We start from the raw sequence: 22581 nt of genomic DNA, 5'->3' as shown, positions 1-22581 counted from the left end.
AGAAGGCAGGAGGGACTAGTTTAGTTTGGGATTATGTTCAGCATGGACTAAAGGGTTGCCATGCTGTATGACTCTATAACTCTGGCGGTTCATTCCACACACCCATTACTTACTGTGTGAAAAGGTGCTCCTCAGGCTCCTTTTAAATCTTTCCTCTCTCACTTTAAACCTATGCCCTCTAGTTTTGGACTCCCCCATCCTGGGGAAAATACCTTGGCTATTCACCTTATCTATGCCCTTCATGATTTTATAAACCCCCATAGGGGCATTTCTGAGCCTCTGAAGCTTGAGGGAAAGAAGTGCCAGTCTGTCCTGCCTCTCCTTATTACTCAAACCCTCCAGACTCAATAACATCCTTGTCAATCTTTTTGCACCTTTTCCAGTTTAATAACATCCTTCCTACAGCAGCATTGTACACAGTACTCCAACTGTGGCCTCACCAATGTCTTGCCATTCAGGCAGCATCCGAGGAGCAGGAGAATCGATGTTTCAGGCACAAGTCCTTCATCAGTAAGGGTTTATGCCTGAGATGCCAATTGTCCTGCTCCTGGGATGCTGCCTGACCTGCTGTGCTTTTCCAACACCACTCTAATCTAGACTCTGCTCTCCAGCATCTGCAGTCCTCAATTTCTCCTCACCAATATCTTGTCCAGCTGTAACATGATGTCCCATCTCCTGTACTCAATGCTCTGACTGATGAAGGCAAGCTTGTCAAATGCCTTCTTCACTACCCTGTCTACCTGTGACACCACTGCCAAGGAACTATGTGCCTGCACTCCTCGATCTCTCTGTTCGACAACACTCCCCAGGGCCTGACCATTAACTGTGTAAGTCCTCCATCCCTGAACAACATCAAAGCAATTCAGAGTTTGAGTCAGTAGCCATCAAACTGTAGAGTGAAACGTAGATATTCCGTGATGTTGAATGAGTTTTCAGTTGGGACGATTGCAGACATATTTCTTGTTGGGCCCAACTCACTGCCTCAGTTCAGACTTGCCTCCAGAAAGTTCCCAGTTCAAGTCCCAATCCAGAAATACTCCAGCGCAAACGTCAAGGCAAACTCTCCCGGGGTTGCAGAGATACCACATTCTCCATTCCAGAACAAAGGTCCACCTTGCCCTCTCTGGTCCCTTGGTGCTGTTCTGAAGCAGAGGACCCCAGCATCTCGGTTCAATCATAATCAATGCCCGATTTTCCAGTTGTTGTCGCCTGTCAGTGTGAGTTCCGTGCACTGATGGGCTGCTGTCAACACCTCCGTTACAACAGGGGACTACACCACTTTGGGCTGTCTGCTGGTCATGTAAGGCTATATAAATGCACATCTTTCTTCTGCATTGTCTGAGAAATATCTATCAGCCTGGACATATGATCACAGTTTAATGTCACATACAGCATGCTGTAGAGAAACAAGTCATTCAGCCATCTCCAATCTGACTTTACTTCTTAGAACAGGACCTTAGAATCACAGAACAGTAACAGAACACGGGCTTAATCTCCTGTCACTCTTGTCTAAAATAATTCTTTTACCAGATGTGTGTCTCACTGGCAAGATCAGTATTTCTTGTCCATCACTATTAGCCCTTGAATTTGAGTGGCTTGCTTGGCTTGTCAAGGGGATCAGTTAAGAGTCAACCACATTGCTGTGGGTCTGGAGCCACGTGTAGACAAGACTAGGTAAGGACAGCAGATTTCTTTTCCTGAAGAACATTACTGAACCTGGTGGTTTTTGGAGGAATGAACAATGAGTGTAATGGGTGTCTTAATGACCTTCACCAGCTGCTGTGGTGGAATTGAACCCCTGTTTTGGGGAAATTAGCCTAGGCTCTTCCATTCCTGATGAAGGGCTTGTGCCTGAAATGTCAACTCTCCTGCTCCTCGGATGCTGCCTGACCGGCTGTGCTTTTCCAGCACCACACTTTTTGACTCTGATCCGCAGCATCTGCAGTCCTCACTTTCTCCTCTTGCATTACCAGTCAGACCACTGTAAAATTAGCACATTACTTGGCACTAAGAGATTTATGAAGAAGAAGCATCTTCCCTTTAATCAGATAGTTTCATATGGATTTTATTAGGAGTTGTTTAGCTCAGTTAGCTGGATGGCTGATTAGCAATATAGACTGATTCTCCCCTGTCTAGTGAGAGAGTAGACCTATGGATCTATAGTGACTTTACATTTTATTATCAGAAGCCAGTAATCATGGGGAAGGGATGGCCTAGTGGTATTGTTACTAGATCTGTTAGTCCAGAGACATAAGTTTTGTGCTGGGGACATATCCTACCATAGCACCTAGTGGAAGTTGAATCCGATAAAACTCTGCATTTAAGAGTCCAATGATGACCATGAAACTGTTGTTGACTGCTGGAAAAATCACTAATAGCCTTTGGGGAAGGAAATCTGCCAGCCTTACTTGGTCTGGGCGAAGTGTGACTCCACACCACAGCAATGTGAATGACTCTTTAATGCCCTCTGGGTAATTAGGGATGGGCAATAAATGCTGGCCTCGGCAGCGATGCCCTCATCCCATGAAAGAATTAAAATAAAGTCTGTCAAAGAACCAGGCTCTGTCCTGAGCAGACTGACATGTCACTCCGCAAAAGGAGTTTTGATTTGCATGCTTTTTTTTAAACAAATGTTTTAGATTGGACTGGGGTTTGCTGACTCCACCGACATTTACATTCGATAGACCAAACAGGAACTTCAGCGGCTTGATGAAATGTAACCACAAACAGCACAGCAATATGTAAATGGTTCAGTTCCTTAATTTTTCGAAGCTTTCTGTTTTGCTTTTTAGGAAAAGGCACACGGAATCCACATACCCCGGTGTGTACCTTGTCTGAAATAGCACAGACGGGTTTTAGCGTGATCTCCTCACAGATCTGGTACAGCTCGACTGTGTGGTTTAAGTTACAAGTTGGCTTGTTCTTCAACACAAATTCTTCTCTGGACTGAGTGATTTAAACCAGCGACTGTACCTCAAGGCGCAAGGTTCAATTTCCCCAAGGCCTGAACAGTTATGCTCCACTGCCTGGTTATGAGCTCCTGTCTGTGTAATCTGATTATTCCGAAATGGAATTGCTCAAGGCCAGCAATGGGAAACATAGTGCAAGTGAGTCAGTAGCCTGTTTGACACTGTGCAACCTTCTCCTTCCCAATGACTTAAGAAATGTTACCACGATCCAATCACAAATTTGCACAAAGCATCAATTGCCCTTTCAGTCCATGGTGGCTACCATCCACTCCCACACTCCAGCTGTCTGCCTGCGGCCCTGTAATAGTGTGGTGCCTCACAGCACGACGGATCTGAGTTCGATTCCAGCCTCAGGTGACTTTCTGTGCGGAGTTTGCACGTTCTCCCCATGTCTGTGTGGGTTTCTTCTGGGTGTCCTGGTTTCCTCCCATAATCCAAAGATGTGCAGGTTCAGTTGCCCATCGTAGGAGAAAGTGAGGACTGCAGATGTTGGAGATCAGAGTCAAGAGTGTGGTGCTGGAAAAGCACAGCAGGTGAGGCAGCATCTGAGGAGCAGGAAAATCGACACCTCAGGCATAAGGCCTTCATCAGGAAGGGGGGGTGGTGGCCCAAAGGGGCTGAGAGATACATGGTAGGGGGTGGTTAGGACCGATGGAGGGGAGGAAGATAGCTGAGAATGCGATAGCTAGATGAAGCTCGGGGGGTGATGGTGATGGATCGGAGTGGGTCTGCTTCAGGATGTGGCTGAAGAGATTCAGAGCAGAGGGGATGACCTGGTTGACCATAGTGTCCATGGCTAGGTGGATTAGCCATGGGGAATGCAGGGGTGGGTCTGGGTGGGCTGGTGGGTTGGTGTGGACATGATGGGCTGAATGGCCCACTTTTACACAGGAGGGATTCTGTGTAGCCACCAGTGTTTCTTAGTCCTCATCGAGCACCATGAGACGTAGGTTGCTGGGATTCTTGAAGTACTTTACTGCCGAAGTGGTATTTTTCAAGAGTAGCTACTGTTCTAGGGCAGGGCAATGCAGCAGCCAGTTTGTGCACAGCAAGCTCCCATACGCAGCAAGCAATCGGTTTTCTGAAGCCTGCCCTGTGCATGTTTAATTTCCGATAACCAATTGGAACTGGATTGTGAGCATTGCTCATCATGGTTACTAGGAGAAAGTGAGGACTGCAAACGCTGGAGATCAGAATTGAAAAAATGTGGCACTGATGTAGGGTTTATGCTCGAAACGTTGACTCTCCTGCTCCTCGGATGCTGCCTGACCGGCTGTGCTTTTCCAGCACCACACTCTTCGACTCAGCACGGTTATCCATTCCTGATGAAGGTTATCCTCATTACTGATGAAGGGCTTTTGCCCAAAACGTCGAGTTTCCTGCTCCTCGGATGCTGCCTGACATGCTGTGCATTTCCAGCACCACTCTAATCTTGACTCTGATATCCAGCATTTCACCATGGTTACCCATACCACCAACAAGTGTGGTCAAGAGCAGTCTGCTTTTCATGTTATTAATAAAAAAAATCAATAGTGAGGCAGTGGAGGAGGGGCAGACGACATTTACAAGGACATGAGCTGCCAGAGGAAGTGGTGGAGGCTGGTACAATTGCAACATTTAAGAGGCATTTGGATGGGTATATGAATAGGAAGGGTTTGGAGGGATATGGGCCGGGTGCTGGCAGGTGGGACTGTATTGGGTTGGGATATCTGGTCGGCATGGATGGGTTGGACCGAAGGGTCTGTTTCCGTGCTGTGCATCTCTGTGACTCTATAACTCTATGGTACAGTGCAGCATGAGACCATTCAGCCCCTCGTGTCTGCATCCACTCACTGAGGGAACATCCTTGCTTTGTGCCACTCTTGCATATGAACATACAACAAGGGACAAGACTAGGGCCACTCAGCCCTTTGAGCCCATTCAATAAGATCGTGTCTGATCTGATTTTAACCTGATCCTTACATTGTTAAATATCCCTGGTAATCTTTCATCCCCTTGGTAATCTATCTGCGTCTCTCAGTGAACCAAATCCCCTCTTAGCCTTCTTCTCTCCACAGAGAACCATGCCAAACTTTCCAATCAATCTTCGTAACAGAACTCTTTCATCCCTGGAAACATTTTTGTAAACCTCATCTGTCCTCTCGCACGTTTATATTCTTGCTAAGGTGGTGGTACCCAGATTTTTACACAGTACTCCAGCTAGCATCTCTTAATAAAGTATCCCTGAATGAACATAGAACATAGAACATAGAAGAATACAGCGCAGTACAGGCCCTTTGGCCCTCGATGTTGCGCCGATCCAAGCCCACCTAACCTACACTAGCCCACTATCCTCCATATGCCTATCCAATGCCCGCTTAAATGCCCATATTGAGGGAGAGTCGACCACTGCTACTGACAGGGCATTCCATGAACTTTCCTACCATACCAGGCAACATCCTGGTAAACCTCCTCTGCACCCGTTCCAGTGCCTCCACATCCTTCCTATAGTATGGCGACCAAAACTGCACACAATATTCCAGATGTGGCCGCACCAGAGTCTTATACAACTGCAACATGACCTCAGGATTCCGGAACTCAATTCCTCTACCAATAAAAGCCAGTACGCCATATGCCTTCTTTGGAAGGCATAATAATGATTTGTTATTAACCAGCTGTCCCATCACCTTCAATGTCTTATGAGGGAAGACCTTACTGAAACATATAAGACTGCAAGACAGGGAAAGATTTGACATAATTTGGGTGTGTTTTCAGCATGACTCAAGTTCTGTCCAACCACATAACAAAGTTCCATGCTGTGAGCTGAACATGGGAGTGTGACCAGAATTTTGGAAAATTGTGTGTCGGCTGTGTGTTCATGTATGTTCAGCTCAGGTTGCCTGTTGACTGTTGGTACGAGACTTGTGGATGGTGTTCACCAACAGTTCCTTTTGATTACAGCATTAACCAGTGATCATCACATAATGTGTGATTCAACAATTAAACCATTCTGATTTTAACCATTTAAATAAATCAACTGGTATTTGTACAGCACCTTTCAGATGGTAAAAAGGGGGTTCAAAGAAGTCATTATTGAACAGGATTTGAGTCAGACCCCGTCCTGAGGAGATATTAGGACATGGGATCAAAAGGCTTGGTCAGAGAGGTTGGCTTTAAGAAATGGATTTCCAGTGGTTAAGAATGAATTAAGAATGGTTAATGGCCAAAGAGACCTTGGAGTGCAGGTTCATAGATCCTTGAAAGTGGAGTCGCAGGTAGACAGGATAGTGAAGAAGGCGTTTGGTATGCTTTCCTTTATTGGTCAGAGTACTGAGTATAGGAGTGGGGAGATCATGTTGCGGCTGTACAGGACATTGGTTAGGCCACTGTTGGAATATTGTGTGCAATTCTGGTCTCCTTCCTATCAGATGGATGTTGTGACACTTGAAAGGGTTCAGAAAAGATTGACAAGGATGTTGCCAGGTTTGGAGGATTTGAACAAGAAAAAGAACATTGCAGCACTGGATCAGGCCCTTCGGCCCTCCAAGCCTGAGCTGAGCCAGATCCTCTATCTGAACCTGCTGCCTATTTTCTAAGGGTCTGTATTCCTTTGCCCCCTGCCCATTCATGTATCTGTCTACCTACATCTTAAATGATGCTATCGTTCCCGCCCCTACCATCTCCGCTGGCAACGCGTTCCAGGCACCCACCACCCTCAGCGTGAAGAACTTTCCACATATATCTTCCCTAAATATTTCCCCTTTCACTTTGAACTCGTGACCCCTAGTAATTAAGTCCCCCACTCTGGGAAAATGTTTCTTGCTATCCACCTGTCTATACCTCTCATGATTTTGCAGGCCTCAATCAGGTCCCCCCTCAACCTCCTTCCTTCCAATGAAAATAATCCTAATCTACTTAGCTCTCCTCATACCTAGCCCCTCCATACCAGGCAACATCCTCTTAAACATTCTCTGCACCCTCTCCAAAGCATCCACATCCTTTTGGCAATGTGGCAACCAGAACTTTATGCAATATTCCAAATGTGGCTGAACCAAAGTCTTATACAACTGTAACATGGCCTGCCAACTCTTGTACTCAATAACTGTCCAATGAAGGAAAGCATGCTGTATGCCTTCTTGACCACTCTACTGACTTGCGTTGCCACCTTCAGGGTACAATGGACCTGAACACCCAGATCTCTCTGTACATCAATTGTCCCCCAGGACTTTTCCATTTACTGTGTAGTTCACTCTTGAATTGTATCTTCCAAAATGCATCACCTCGCATTTGTCCGGATTGAACTCCATCTGCCATTTCTCTGCCCATCTCTCCAATCTATCCATATTCTGTTGTGTTCTCTGACAGTCCCCTTCACTATCTGCTACTCCACCAATCTTAGTGTCATCTGTAAACTTGCTAATGAGACAACCTACACGTTCCTCTAAATCATTTATGTATGTCACAAACAACAGTGGTCCCAGCACAGATCCCTGTGGGACACCACTGGTCACAGGTCTCCATTTTGAGAAGCTCCCTTCCACTCCTACTCTTCTCTGTCTCCTGTTGCCCAACCAGTTCTCTATCCATCTAGCTAGAACACACTGGACCCCATATGACTTCACCTTCTTCATCAGCCTACCATGGGGAACCTTATCAAACGCCTTACTAAAGACCACGTATAATACATCTACACCCCTACCCTCATCAATCAACTTTGTCACCTCTTCAAAAAATTCTATTAGGTTTGTAAGACATGACCTTCCCTGCACAAAACCATGCTGCCTATCACACATAAGCCCATTTTCTTCCAAATGGGTATATATCCTATCCCTTAGTATCTTCTCCAGTAGCTTCCCTACTGTATATCAGGCTCACAGGTCTGTAATTACCTGTACTATCCCTACTACCCTTCTTAAATAAGGGGACAACATTAGCAATTCTCCAGTCCTCTGGGACCTCCCCCATGTTCAAGGATGCTGCAAAGATATCTGTTAAAGCCCCATCTATTTCCTCTCTCACTTCCCTCAGTACCCTGGGATAGACCCCATCCGGACCTGGGGAGTCCACCTTAACGCCTTTTAGAATACACAACACTTCCTCCCTCCTTATGCCAACTTGACGTAGAGTAATCAAAAGATCTATCCCTAACCGCAGCATGGTGAACTCGGCCCAGACTATCACAAAGGCCAACCTCCCATCTCTCGAATCCAACTACCAGGCCCGCTGTCAAGGAAAGGCCGCCAGCCTTCTCAAAGATCCATCCCACCTTGGCAATGTTTTTTCTACAACCTCTACCATCGGGGAGAAGGTACAGAAGCCTGAACACACACACCAGCCGGTTTTGTAACAGTTTCTACCCTACTGTTGTTAGAATACTGAATGGGCTCACAAACTTTTAACATTCGCCTGTATCTGAGTTTTTGGTTTTGCCGCTGTTTACCTATTATTTACTTATCTGTGCTACTTAACTCTGTGATCTGCCTGTATTGCTCGCCAGACAAAGCTTTTCACTGTGCCTCAGTACACACGACAATAAATTCAATTCAATTCAATTCAATCCGCCATGTCCCGCTCCTTGATGAATACCGATGCAAAGTACTTATTAAGAATTTGAGCTAAAGGAAGAGGCTGAATAGTCTGGGGCTGGTTTCCCTGGAGCGTATAAAATCATGAGGGGCATGGATAGAGTGAATGGACAAGGTCTTTACCCTAGGGTGGGTGAGGCCAGAACTAGAGGGTATAGATTTAGGGTGAGAGGGGAAAGATATAAAAGAGACCTAAGGGGCAACTTTTTCACAAAGCAAAAGTGAGGACTGCAGATGCTGGAAACCAGAGTTTAGATCAGAGTGGTGCTGGAAAAGCACAGCAGGTCAGGCAGCATCCGACCTGATGAAGGGCTCCGGCTGGAAACGTCGATTCTCCTGCTTCTCGGTTGCTGCCTGACCTGCTGTGCTTTTCCGGCAACTTTTTCACGCAGAGGGTGGTACGTGTATGGAATGAGCTACCAGAGGAAGTGGTGGAGGCTGGTACAATTGCAACATTTAAAAGGCATCTGGATGGGTATATGAATAAGAAAGGTTCACAGGGATATGGGCCAGGTGCTGGCAAATGGAACTAGATTAGGCTAGGATATCTGATTAGCATGGAGGAATTGGACCGATGGGTCTGTTCATCTGTGACTCTATTAAAGAAGGAAAGAGGTCGACACGTTTGGGTGAAAATCAGTTTAGGGCCATATTGGACATCTGAAAAATATGGCCATGAATGGTGGAGGCTGGGGAGGAGGGGGTTGTTATTGGAGATGCTGAAGAGGCCAGAATTGAAAGATGGCAGAGTTTGCTGAAGCTCACTGGTTCATTGGACATGCCATTGATTGTTCCTTCTCTCTTTCCACAGGGTAGGACCAGCTGCACAGGCAGACTAATGGTCCAAACTATAAGCCAGAGAGGACGCTCACCCCGCTCTCCAGCCGGACAGTCACCTGGGCGAAGGTAATGTCCTTTTGTTACACGGGAAGTGAAAGATGTCTACTTCAATCTCAAATACATTCATGGAAAGTGCAGCGTTGAAACAAGCCATTTGGCCCAAATCATCAACATTGGTGTTAACCCTCCACAGGAACCTCATTCCTCTCTTCCTCTCCCCTTATCCACACAGTCTTCTCTCCCTTCTACCTTCATCTGTTTTGCGATCTTCCTATTAATGCACGTATAATATTCACCTCAATGACCTCTTGTGGTTGAGAGTTTCACCAATCTCTGGGTAATAATTTGGAGACCTGAGGTATTGTGTATGGTTCTGGTCTCCTCATCTGAGGAAGGACGATCTAGCAATGGAGGGAATGCAACAGTGGTTTCCCAGACTGATTCCTGGGATGATATATGAAGAGAAACTAGATTGTTTAGGACAATATTCATTGGAGTTTGAAAGAAACCTACAAAATTCTACTAGGACAAGACAGGGTAAATGTAGGAAGGATGTTCCTGATGGCTAGAGAGTTCAAAACCAGGGTCACAATCTAAGAATGTGCGGTAGGCCATTCAGGACGGAGATGAGGAGAAATTTCTTCACCCAGTGAGTGGTGAGCCTGCGGAATTCACTCCGACAGAAAGCGGGTCAGGCCAAATTATTGAATGTTTTCAAGAAAGAGTTAAATACAATTCTTATGGCTACAGGGGTCAAAGGGTATGGGGAGAAAGTGGGAACAGGGGACTGAGTTGGATGATTGGCCACGATCACATTGAATGCTGGAGTAGGCTCGAAGGGCTGAATGGCCTACGCCTGCTCATGTATTTTTATGTTTCGTTTTATTTCTGAGTTGCTCCTGAATTCCCTACTGGGTTATTTAATGCCTGTCCCATCTGCATGGCACCTAGTTACAGTCAGCCCCACATCTACCTATTCACTTGCTTCTTAATCTTAAAAGAGCAGTACAGGCATGCAAACAAGGAACAGAAGGAAGGAATTCAGCTCCTCGAGTCTGCTCTGACATTTAGTCAGATCATGGGCCGTGTCCTCTCCACATCGACCCTGTCAAAACCTCTCTACCTCAATCTCTCACGCTTCTGTTCCACCAAGAAAAAAGCCAGAGCCAGTTGGGTTCATTTTTCTGGTCAGTCTCAGCTCTGGTTAGCATCCTTGTCAATCTGGTTTTACCCAATGTCCCCTGTGGCCATTTTGTAAGATAGAGACCCGATGTCTGCACAGCACTCTTGATTGTGGTCCCACCAAAGTTCGGTGCAAGTTTGACATTTCATTTAATGTCTTGGTCGTGCGGCTAAAGCTTTTCATTTTAAATGAAGTGGAAAGGATCTGGGAGGAAAACAGCACAGAACACAAAGCCCTGTTTGTATTTCATCGTGACTCTGAGGGGACTGGCCCTGTCAGACTGATATTTGACCATCAATTGTGATGGTTTCCCTCTCTCTCGGTCTCTCCCACTAATCTCCTCTCAGTTACTAAGAAGTTGGCCGTACTTTCCTAAGGTGGACAGGTTTAAGGACTGGCTTGATTACAGAGCTAACAGAAGTGGAAATGGACATCTGTAGCATGTCTTTAGTTTCTCAGGGTTTGTTTTCTCGATCTCAAGATTACCACCAAAGCTTAAGAGCTCACGAAGCGATAATCCAGTTACCGAGCGGAGGGGATTTGTAAACCATATTTTGAAAAACAACTTACATTGATGAACTCCCCAGTTCTCAGCCCACGTGCCGGTCGGATCCACAGCACCTTGATTACCACCGTTGCTGTGGGGGAGGGGAGGTTGGGAGGTATGTCCCAAAAACAGCCCAGCTTCCAACCCCGCCCCAGCTGGAGCACGGATTGAACCCTATGGTGTTGGCACCAAGCTAAGCCCACTCCACACTTCCGGTCAACTCAGCCCCCACCTCCCCCACCATGATGAGTCCGTGTTTCTGTAACAACGCTTTTACATACACATTGTAGCCTGGAACTATGGATGGTGATGGGTAGAGGCTTCAATTTCTTGTCCATCATACAACGGACCAGGAATCTGTCACATTCATAACGTCCGCCACTCAGGATTCTCTAGTTTGGCCAGAAAATGAATGTATTTCCCTTGGCCTTGTTTTAATGTAGCTCCTTTCAGTATATTAAACATTACAGGCTACTCCGCAGAAACATAGTCAAGTAGAATTTGATATCCAGCCTCATAAGGAGACATTGTGACGAATGACCAAAGACTTTGTCTAGACGCATGTTTGAAGATGGGTTTTACAGGAGATTGGAAGGGGAGGAATTCTGGATCTTGGGCCTCAGTAGCTAGAGGCCTAGACAGATTCCAGAGTTTGGAGCCCAGTGCATGAAAGAAGGGAACTCCAGATCATAGAATTATAGAATCCCTACAATGTGGAAACAGGCCCTTCAGCCCAACAAGATGTTTAGACCTAGGCAGTTGAAAAGTCTGAATTCTGGAGCATGGAACCTAAGCAGATAAAAGGAGGGAATTGCAGAGCCTGGAGCCTAGGCAGCTGGAAGGGGGAATTCTGGAGCCTGGGGCCTAGGAGCATGGAAGGAGGGAATTCTGGTGCCTCAGCCTTAGGCAGTGAGAAGGAGGGAATTGCAAAGCCTGAGGCCTAGGCAGATGGAAGTACAGCAGCCATTCTGTCTGTCTCTTTCTGAAAAATATTCTGGTCTTCCACAGTCGGAGTCAAGAATCCACCATCTCAGCTGAAATGTGCGGATATTAAAATGGTGGTGGTCTCTGGTGCAACCAGAGGTTCGTCACCTGTGACAACCTCAGAACGCCCCCAGTCATTTTACAGCCAATGTAAAATATAGACAGTGTGTAAAGGAAACAGGGTATGGCCTAGAGATCAGAGCTGGAGAAATTCAGGGACCTTGGAGGCTTGGAATGGCTGGAGGATGTTACAGAGTTGGGGAAGACGGACGCCATGGAGGGATTAGGATACAAGCACAGATTCAAAGGTTCACACTTGTTCAAATTTGTGAAGCAGTAACCCGTGCACATTAATCCATTCCTGAGTTTGTTGGGAACTCATCCAATGATTTTTAGCACAGGAAAGTAAAGCACTTCCCCATGCTAAATTGGAAGATCACAATCCTTTCCAGTGAGATTTGACCACATAAAATTGAATAAAGTGACGTACATTTTCATCGTATTAGGATTAGCTATTTCTATCTTTGATGGAGAGTTACTTTGGGATTCAGACTGCTCAGGGCTTCTTTTGATCAGGATTTTTTTTTGTGTGTGTGTGTGAAGTGTTCATATCAGTGACAACTCAGTAGCCGTGGCCCTTACTCCTTACTCAAATATTTGTGGGTTTAAGTCTCACACTGGAGGCTTCAGTACATCGTCCAAACTAACACTTCACTGCAGTACTGAGAGAGTGCTGTTCTAGCTGTCAGACTGAGACATTAATCCAAGAACCCTGTCTACCCACCCAGGTTGACAAAAGAACTACATCGATAGGAATAGGGGAGTTACCCCTGGTGTCCTGACACTCACACAAGCATTGCAGAAACTGGTCATTATCATGTTTTCGTTTCGGATCTCACTGTGCACAGATTAGCTAAGTTACAATACTGTCTATATTTTACATTGGCTATAAAATGATTGGGGATGTTCTGAGGTTGTCACAGGTGTCATTTTAATATCCGCACATTTCAGCTGAGATGGTGGATTTTTGACTCAGACTGTAGAAGACCAGAATATTTTTCAGAAAGAGACAGACAGAATTCTGGACCATGAAGCTGTCAAGGGATATTGGGGTTGGGTCGGGGGACAATATTCTCTTGAGATAGAGGATCAACCATGATCATATCTGAGTGAACCTGATGCTCCTATATCAAGGTAAGTTTTTTCATCTTTGAGTAACTCACTGATGGGTCTGGTTGTCAGCAAGTGTAGATAAATAGCATGATCATTGCCATAGGGCTGCTGTCTCATTAGAAAGAGAGAGAGAGAACTGGTGGTGGTTTTACCTGAGGGTCACTACACCTCAGGTGAGGGGAGAGATTGAAAAGAAGAGACATTCATGGTGATCTCAGCCAACTCTGGAATTGAACCTACACTGTTGGTGTTGTTACTCTGCACCAGAGACCACCACCCCATGTCATCAATATCCATCTCGATATTGAAACTAAAGGGGAAGCCTGTCGTTGACAAATCTTGATTGGTTGGATGGTGGAGTCCCACGGATTAATTACCACAGATAGAGGAGTAGGCGTTCGCTGGATCACACATGAGGCAGCTTTTTGTTTCTTAATCCAACTCCTTTCCTAAGTTACTTCAATTTCCCCTCCTCTTCCTTTCAGGCAGCACATTCCAGATCATCACAACAGCCTGTCTTTACATAGCACCTGTCACTATCGTGGTACGTCACTGCTTTTTTAAGGAAGTCCCTCTCTTCTCACATCTGGCTTAGTGCTGTGTCCTCTCACCACTGCAGCAGTGAGTCCAGGAAACGCCCTTTCATTGCTGAGCTGTAGCTGTAGCTGTAGCTGTGGGTGGTGTGGAAATTAAATGGAGCGGGCCTGTTATTACCAAAGCATCTGCTCCTTCAAACAACTTAATCAATATCTTTAATTCAAACTTGGATTCCTGCAGCAGTTTACAGTATCGAGATGTCTGAAAGCCCTTCTTTCTGAGGTGAAGTGGTGCTAATCAGGGTGTTGTTTAAGATAGAAAGGTGAAAGATCCCAGGACTTCAGATCAAATACTACACTCCCACTTCTCTTTTCACTATATCCACATATAATCTTAAACCTGAAAGTACGTAGTCACAAAGTGTTCCTGAGTAGCTCAAAGGGTACGTGTTTTTGGCACAGTTTAACAATTAAAGAGCTTTTCAATGATGAGGTGTGTGTGTGTGTGTGTGTGTGTGTGTGAGATAATTGTATATGTGTGTGTGAGGGAGTGTTATATGAGAGATTACTGTGTGAGAGTGAGTGAGAATTTGGGTGTGATAGACTGAGAGTGTATGTATGAGAGTGCTTGTGGCTGTGTGTGAGTGTGTGTGAGAGTGAGTGTGTGTAAATGCATGTGGCTGTGTGTGTGTGAGTGGGTGTGTGAGTGCATGTGGTTTTGTGTGAGTGCATTGGCTGTGTGTGTGAGTGTGTGTATGTGAGAGTGCATGTGAATGTGTGTGCAAGAGTGTATGATTATATTGACTGTGTGTGTCAGTGTGTGTGTGTGAGAGTGCAAGTGGCTGTGTGTGAGTGAGTGCGTGTGTGTGTAAGTGTGAAAGTGCATGTGGCTCTGTGTGGGGCTGAGTTGAGTTCATGCTGTTTGCAATAACAATTGTGGTGGTGGGGGGTGGGGGAGCTGGCCTTGAGCTCAAACAAGCGATTCTTTCAGAAGAGCATTTCTGGAACATTGCAGTAACCATTGACTGGGGTCTGCCCTTCACAATCAATGCCTAATTTTTTTGACAGTCCAGCTGGAGTTGGTAACCAAATGTCTTGTCAAAAGACCCAGCTCATGTTTCACTGAGAGCAGGCGGATGCTTGGGTACATTTAAGACTGAGGGATAATGTTTTCTTTTAAGGAAGTTTGACTCATAAACTCAGTAAGCCAGCCCCGTTTCTTCAGCCGGGCTTTATTGCTGTAAACTGATCGTGAAATTTTAACTTCCTCAGTCGTTTCATGAAAATGTGAACCATTAAATCTCTGTGCCACAGTGTCTGACTAACCCAGTGAAACCTCCAAGGCCGAAGAAAAGAAAGACTTCCATTTATCTAGCACCGATCACAATCACTGGACGTCTGAACGCTGTGTGGCAGATTAAGTAGTTTGTAGATGGGGCATTCACAGTGCCTGTCTTGGAATTTGAAGCAGAAATAGACCATTCGGCCCATCGAGTCTGTTCCACCCATTCGATCAGATCATGGCTGATCTGGTTATCCTCAGTTCCACTTTCTTGCTTTTTCCCCATAACCCTCAATACCCCTACAGATTCAAAGTCTATCTTAGCCTTGAATATGCTTAATGAACCAGCCCCTTCAGTAAAGCATTCCACAGATTCCCTCAAAGAAAAGCAATTCCTCCTCATCTCTGTCTTAAATGTACAACCCCTCGTACTGAGATGATGCACTCTGGTGCTAGACCCTCCCACAACGGGAAACAACCTTTCCTCATCGCTGCTTTCAAGTCTCCTAAGAATCTCGTTTGTTTCAGTATGTCACAGTAACTCACCTGTATCCCCTGGAAGGACAAGGGTACCACCACCTGCAGGTTCCCCTCCAAGCCACTCACCATCCTGGCTTGCCGTTTCTTCAGTGTAGCTGGGTCAAACTCCTGGAACTGCCTCCCTGACAACACTGTGGGTGTCCCTACCTTGAAGACTGCAGCTGCTCAGGACGAAAGCTTACCATCACTTTCCGCAGAGCAATTAGAGACAGGGAATAAATGCTTGCCCAGTCAGACACGCTCGCGTCCCATGAATGAGTAAAGTGTCAGCTTTCCAAAATGCCACTGAAATCAGCACTCCACCTCAAGGCCATTCAGCCCCACGGGTCCATTTTGATGTTTCTATTTCAAATGAACGTTGATGAAATTTGCCCAAATTGCTCACCGTGCGACTGAGTCTCCAGTGTCTGGCTGAAGTTGTTATTCCTGAATTTCTGATCAGACAGGTAGGTTGATATTTGTGATGGTTTAGCTCAGTTGGCAGGATGACTGCTTTGTAATGTAAAATGACACTTAAGTTGTGGGTTCGGGTTCAGCTCCAGCACCAGTCTCAGGTTACCATGAGCAGTTCCTCTTCCCAGTCACCACTAGGTTAAACCAACACCATCTCTCTCTTGCCACTTTGAAAATAGCCCCATTTTCTGATAAGACAAATGGCGCCTTTGCCTTTTTATTTATAGTCGTTAATTCTGGTCTCACTCGCCAGTGGAAAGGTCAACTTCATGTCTCCCCATCAAACTCTTTCACCAACTTAAAAACCTTGAGCCTCCAAGTCTCTTCGTAATCCTCTGTTTCCAAGGGAACAGAGCACCAGCTTGTCCAAATTGTTCCTGATAGCTGGATGGTTGTGGTGTGATGGTGCTATACTGATAACACATTGAGTTAGACCCCATCTACCACTCCTTGAGAAAAGAAATAGGAAGTGACTTCACCACAGGAAATGACATCACCAACCCAAAGAAACCCAAACGTATAAATAGAAAGCAGGAATTTTCAGCATTGCTTCGCCTGAGGCCCACTGAAGATGTTATCTAGTGAGGTAACGAATGTCTGGAAATTTGAACCTTGCAGCTCAGTGAGCAAACCTACATCCAAAACCTCAACCTGAGCTACAAATATTCTCAAAACTCGCGAAGTGATAACGTTGCTGCACTAGGGTCCCAGACCAGTGCCCTGAGAGGCAGAGGTTCAAATCTGGCTGTGGAAACTGATGGAATTTTAATTTTATCAATAATTCTGGAATATAGAAGCCTATAAAATTCCAACAGGACTAGACAGGCAAACGCAAGAAGAATATTCCCAATGACCAGGGTGTCCAGATCCAGGGGTCGTTGTCAAAGGATAAAGGTTAGACCATTTAAGGCTGAGATCAGGAGAAATGTCCTCACCCCAGATAGTGGTGGGCCTGTGGAATTTCCTCTCCCAGGAAGCAGCTGAAGCCAAAACATTAAAGGTTTTCCAGAAGGAGTTAGATACAGTTCTTAAAGCTAAACGGATCAAGGGGGCTGGGGAGAAAGTGGGAACGGGGACTGAGTTGGATGATCGGCCGTGATCACATTGAATGGCGGTGCAGGCTCAAAGGGCTGAATGGCCTACTCCTGCTCCTGTTTTCTGTGTTTCTCGAATTGAAAACTAGTCTCAGCCATAAGATCGAAAGAACCACGGTTGCTGGAAATCGGAAACCAAAGACAGAAATTGTTGGCAACGTTCAGCAGGTGATCTGTGGAGAGAAATCAGAGCTAACATTTCGGGTCCAGTGACCCTTTTTCAGTAGTTAGGAAAAGGATGATTTTTATACAGGAGATGGTACGGTTGAGGGGGGTGGGGGTGTGTGGGGGACAAGAGTCAACTAATGTCAGTCATGGTGATCATAGTGCAACTACTATGAATTGTTTTTGAAACCCACCTGGTGACTTATTATTGAGGGGAGGATTATCTACTGTCCCCACATCCTCTGGCAGACCCCTAGCAGTGTAGGCGTTTACTTCCTGTCCCTATGACACTGCCTAGAAAGCCACACAGTTCAAGGGTCATTAGAGATGGTCAAGAAATGGTGACCCTATTGCCAATTCCCACATCACATGACAAGCCTCTCAATTCTAATCTTGGCATTAAATTGAAACCTGTATTGTAGCAGGGTGAACTGGGGCCAGTAGATGATCAACTGCAGGGGGAGGCGATGCCTTAATGGTTTGATCATTATGCAATTACAGTCAGTTCTTCCATAACACAATGGTTGTGTTCTTGTGCAAACCCACATTATAGAAAAATCGCACTTAAGAACCAGCGCTTAAAGCATTGGCGATGTAATTGCGTTACAGCCAACATACGTTGTAAAAGTTTGCACTTGAGAAACAGCGCACCCAATTCGCCAATCACGAGTGTTATAACAGAACAACCTGTAATCCAGAGACCCAGGTAATGTTCTAGAGACATGCATTTGTATCCTGCTATGGCAGGTGGTGGGACTTGAATTCAATTAAAAATAAAAATCTAGAATTAAGAGTTTCATGATGACCATGAATCCATTGTCAGGAAAACCCCATCTGATCACCGATGTCCTTCAGGGAAGGAAACTGCCATCTTTACCTGGTCTGGCCTACATGTGACTCCAGACCCACAGGAATGTGGTTGACTCTTAACAACTCTCTGGGCAATAAATGCTGGCCTAACCAGTGACGCCCTGATCCAGTGAATGATTTTTAAAAAGTGGAGCTGTAATCTGAGCTAGCCTCAGTATATTTTTCCCATATTCTCCAAACGAAGGGGTTATTAAAAATCTGCTCCGTTCAATGGAATGTTTTTGTGTCGGCTCTAGGCCTCGGTCCAGGTCCCGGGACAGTGGAGAGGAAACTGAAGCTATCCAGCAGCGCTTCTTCCGACCTCACTTCCTGCAAGCGCCAGGAGACATGATTGTCCAGGAGGGGAAGCTGTGTCGAATGGACTGCAAGGTAAACAGAAACACATTCAGAGGCACAGAGTAACCACCAGCTGTGGTGTTCTTTGGCCACGGGCCAAAGAAGTTAGAAGATTGTGGTTTCGAGTTCCACTCCAGACCTCGACACAATAATTGAGATATTTTCTAATCAATCTGTTCAGAGATGTTAAAGCACACCTGATTTAGGATAACCTACTGTCCCCACTTCCTCTGCGGGGATGAGAAATATAGGAGGCACAGTTGGTATGTGTGCAGATGACACCGAGATTGGTGGTATAGTGGACAGTGAAGAAGGTTACCTAAGTATACAATGGGGATCTTGATCAACTGGGCCAGTGGGCAGGTGGAGTTTATGTGAGTTGTTGCATTTTAGTAAGTCAAACAGGACTTACAGAGTTAATGGTAGGGTCTTAAAGAGTGTTGTTGAATGGAGACACCTAACGGTACAGATACATATTTCTTTGAAAACAGTACCACAGGTCGACAGGGTGGTGATGAAAGCGCTTGGTATGCTTGCCTTCATCAGTCAGAGCACTTAGGTACAGGAGTTGGGACGTCATGTTAAGGCTGTGTGCGATACTGATAAAGCCAAATTTGGAGTACAGGGTATAATTCCAGTCACGCTGCTAAAGGAAGGATGTTATTAAACTGGAAAGGGTGCAAAAAAGATTGACAAGCCTGTTCCTGGAGGGTTTGAGTTATAAGGAGAGGCTGGACAGGCTGGGGCTGTTTTCCCTGGAGCATAGCAGGCTGAGGGATGGCCTTACAGAAATTTATAAAATTATGGGGGGCATGGATAGGGTGAAGAGCAAAGGTCTTTTCCCCAGGATAGGAGAGGCCAAAACTAGAGGGCACAGGTTTAAGGTGAGAGAGGAAAGATTTAAAAGGGACCTGAGGGGCACAGAGGGTGGTGCAAGCTGCCAGAGGAAGTGGTGGAGGTGAGTACAGTTACAACTTTAAAAGACATTTGGATGGGTATGTGGTTGAGAAAGCTTTAGAGGGATATGGGCCAAATGCAGACAAATGGGACTAGTTTAGTTTGGGAGACCTGGTCAGCATGGACCCGTTAGGCCAACGGTCTGTTTCCATGCTGATCTATGACCTCTGGAGCACATGGCACTTGAACCCAGCCCTCTGGGCCCAGGAGTATGGGCATTTTAATGTGCCGCAAGCAGGCTGGCACTTCCAGTGCAGTACTCAGGGAGTGTCACACTGTCCTAGGTGTCATCTTCTACCTGCAAGTTCACGACAAACTTCACGATGGTGATATTCAGCCAAGGTGTGGGGTCTGCAGAAAACTGTGAGATGCACCAACACTGGCATTGACACAGTGGACTGGATGAGCTGGAACTTCTGATCCCATCATCTTTGACCTGGATGAGGTCCTATATTCCTGCCATCATGCATATAAATCAATTGTGCATTGAGTTGTAGCATCAGTACATAGTTGAATCTTTGGCATCTGTTGTTATTTTGTTGGAGGCATCAATGAACAGGGGACATAGATTTAAGGTAAGGGGCAGAAGGTTTCAAGGGAAAAATTTATTTTTCACCCAGAGGATGGTGGGAATCTGGAACTCACCGTCTGTAGGAGACCCATGTAACAGTTACGAAGTATTTAGATGTGTACTTGCAATGCCAAGGTATACAAGACTATGGGCCAAGTGCTGGAAAATGGGATTAGGTGTTTTTTTTAACCAATATGGAGTCGATCAGCCAAAAGGCTTTATGTTTGCTATAACACCATAATACCATAAGATATAGCAGCATAATGAGGCCATTCGGCCCATTACATTATGAGTGAAATGTAATCACAAAAAAAACATTGTCCTGCTTGACCTTGATCCCCTTACTGGTCAAGAACCTATCTAACCCTGTCTTAAATACACTCAATGACTTGTCCTCCACAGCCCTCTGTGGCAATAAATTCGACAGATTCACCACCCCCTGGCTGTAGAAATTCCTCCTCATCTCAGTTGAAAGGGTCATCCCTTCACTCTGAGGCTGTGTCCTGGAGTCCTAGTCTCTCCTACTAGTGGAAACATCTTCTCCATGTCCACTCTATCTAGGCCTTTCAGTGTTCTGTACATTTCAATCAGATCCCCTTTCATCCTTCTAAAGTCCATTGAGTACAGACTCAGAAACCCCAACAACTCAATGGAGGACTGTGGCTGCGGAAGCTGCTCCTTCTTTGAGGTATTTTAGGTGTTGGAGGTGTATTGTGTTGGAACTTTGGGAAAAAAAGATTAAAACAACGGCACTTTTAAAAGGAGGAAAACAAATTAAAGACAGCGACCACACGGTTAATGAAGGAGAGAGAGAGAAAGAAACCCACACTGCTAACTCACGCAGCAGCGAATCTGCACAGTTACCACCTTTGCTGTTTGAAATCATGTATCACTGAACATCGGAGTGCGTCTGGGAAAATTAACAAACAGCAAAATTCACAGCTGACCTTGGAGGAATCTGTGTGGGAGAACTCACTGCACAGGAACATATAAGTGCATAGTTTTTAGCGTGTAACCTTGCTGTAGGTCTACAGTAGTGAGTAGAGTGGGTTCTTTATTGAATGATACATTTTATTGAGATCTGTCTCAATTAAATTTAAAAAATATAAACCATAAGTACTAAGTTAGCCTGGAGCACTGTGTTTTTAGAGCAGTAAGATGGTGCTATTTTCTGAGTCAGTGGATTGTGAAGGAGCAAAAATGGCCTTTAGTAGAGTGATATGCTCTTCCTGTCGGATATGGGAGTTGAGGGAGAGTTTCCATGTTACTGATGATTATGCCTGCAACAAGTGTCTTTGGTTGCAAATCCTATCAGTTCACATGGATTGGTTGAAGCAGCAGTTAGAGGCAAGGAGGAATTTACAAGAGCTAGGAGATTTGATGGATGGCAGTTATAGGAAGGAAGAAAAGCTGCAGATGGAGTCAGGTTAACTCTAGCAAAAGTAGGAGGGGTAGGTTGGTAGTGAAGGAGTCTCCTCCGGCTATCCCCATTTCAAACAAGTATGCTGTTTCGGAAAACGTAGGTGGTGATGGATTCTCAGGGTAATGCAGCACGAGCAGCCAAATTTCTGGTATCGAGGCTGGCTCTAATGTAATGAGGGGTACGTCGGGTTCCAAGCATTCGATTCTGATAGGGGACTCTCTAGTCAGGGGCATAGGCAGACGTCTCTGTGGCCAGCAGCGAAAAAGCAGAATGATGTGTTGCTTCCCTGATGCCAGGATCAAGGATGTCTCAGAGAGGGTGCAGAATGTTCTCACGGGGGAGAGGGGCTAGCAGGAGGTCATTGTACACATTGGAAACAATAACATAGGAAGGGAAAAGGTTGAGATTCTGAAGAGAGAATATAGAAAGTTAGGCAGGAATTTAAAAAGGAGGTCCTCAAGGGTAGTAATATCTGGATTACTCCTAGTGCTACAAGCTAGTGAGGGTAGGACTGGGATGATAGAGCAGATCACTGCGTGGGTGAGGAGCTGGTGCAGGAGGGAAGGATTCACATTTTTGGATCATTGGAATCTCTTCTGGAGTAGAAGTGACCTGTGCAAGAAGGATGGGTTGTACCTGAATTGGAAGGGAACTAATATACTGGCAGGGAGATTTGCTAGAGCTGCTCGGGAAGATTTAAACTAGTAAAGTGGGGGGTGGGACCCAGGGAGATAGTGAGGAAAGAGATCAATCTGAGACTGGTACAGTTAAGAACAAAGGCGAGTCAAACAGTCAGGGCAGGCAGGAACAAAGCAGGCAACAAGGTAGGACTGATAAACTGCATTAACTTCAATGCAAGAGGCCAAACAGGGAAGGCAGATGAACCCAGGGCTGGTAAGGAACCTGGGACTAGGATATCATTGCAATTACAGAAATGTGGCTCAGGGATGGGCAGGACTGGCAGCTTAATGTTCCAGGATACAAATGCTACAGGAAGGATAGAAAGGGAGAAAGGGAGGCAAGTGAGGAGGGGGAGAGGTGTTTTTGATAAGGGATAGCATTACAGCTGTGCTGAGGGAGGATATTCCTGGAAA

At 45.6% G+C, this 22581-nt stretch overlaps 1 protein-coding gene across 1 annotated transcript in view; it reads left to right on the top strand.

Moving 5' to 3' along the window:
* The window catches only part of palld (palladin, cytoskeletal associated protein), a 462346-nt gene that overhangs the window by 416930 nt on the left and 22835 nt on the right, over positions 1-22581 (top strand). Inside the window, exons 16-17 of the mRNA XM_043674519.1 lie at positions 9345-9439; positions 18437-18569. Of these exons, the coding sequence (XP_043530454.1) occupies positions 9345-9439; positions 18437-18569 (228 nt within the window). The remainder of the gene's footprint in view (positions 1-9344; positions 9440-18436; positions 18570-22581) is intronic.

This window comes from Chiloscyllium plagiosum, chromosome 2, assembly GCF_004010195.1.
Source record: "Chiloscyllium plagiosum isolate BGI_BamShark_2017 chromosome 2, ASM401019v2, whole genome shotgun sequence".
NCBI classification, from domain to species: Eukaryota; Metazoa; Chordata; class Chondrichthyes; order Orectolobiformes; family Hemiscylliidae; genus Chiloscyllium; species Chiloscyllium plagiosum.
This window is presented reverse-complemented; position numbering and strand designations above follow the sequence as displayed.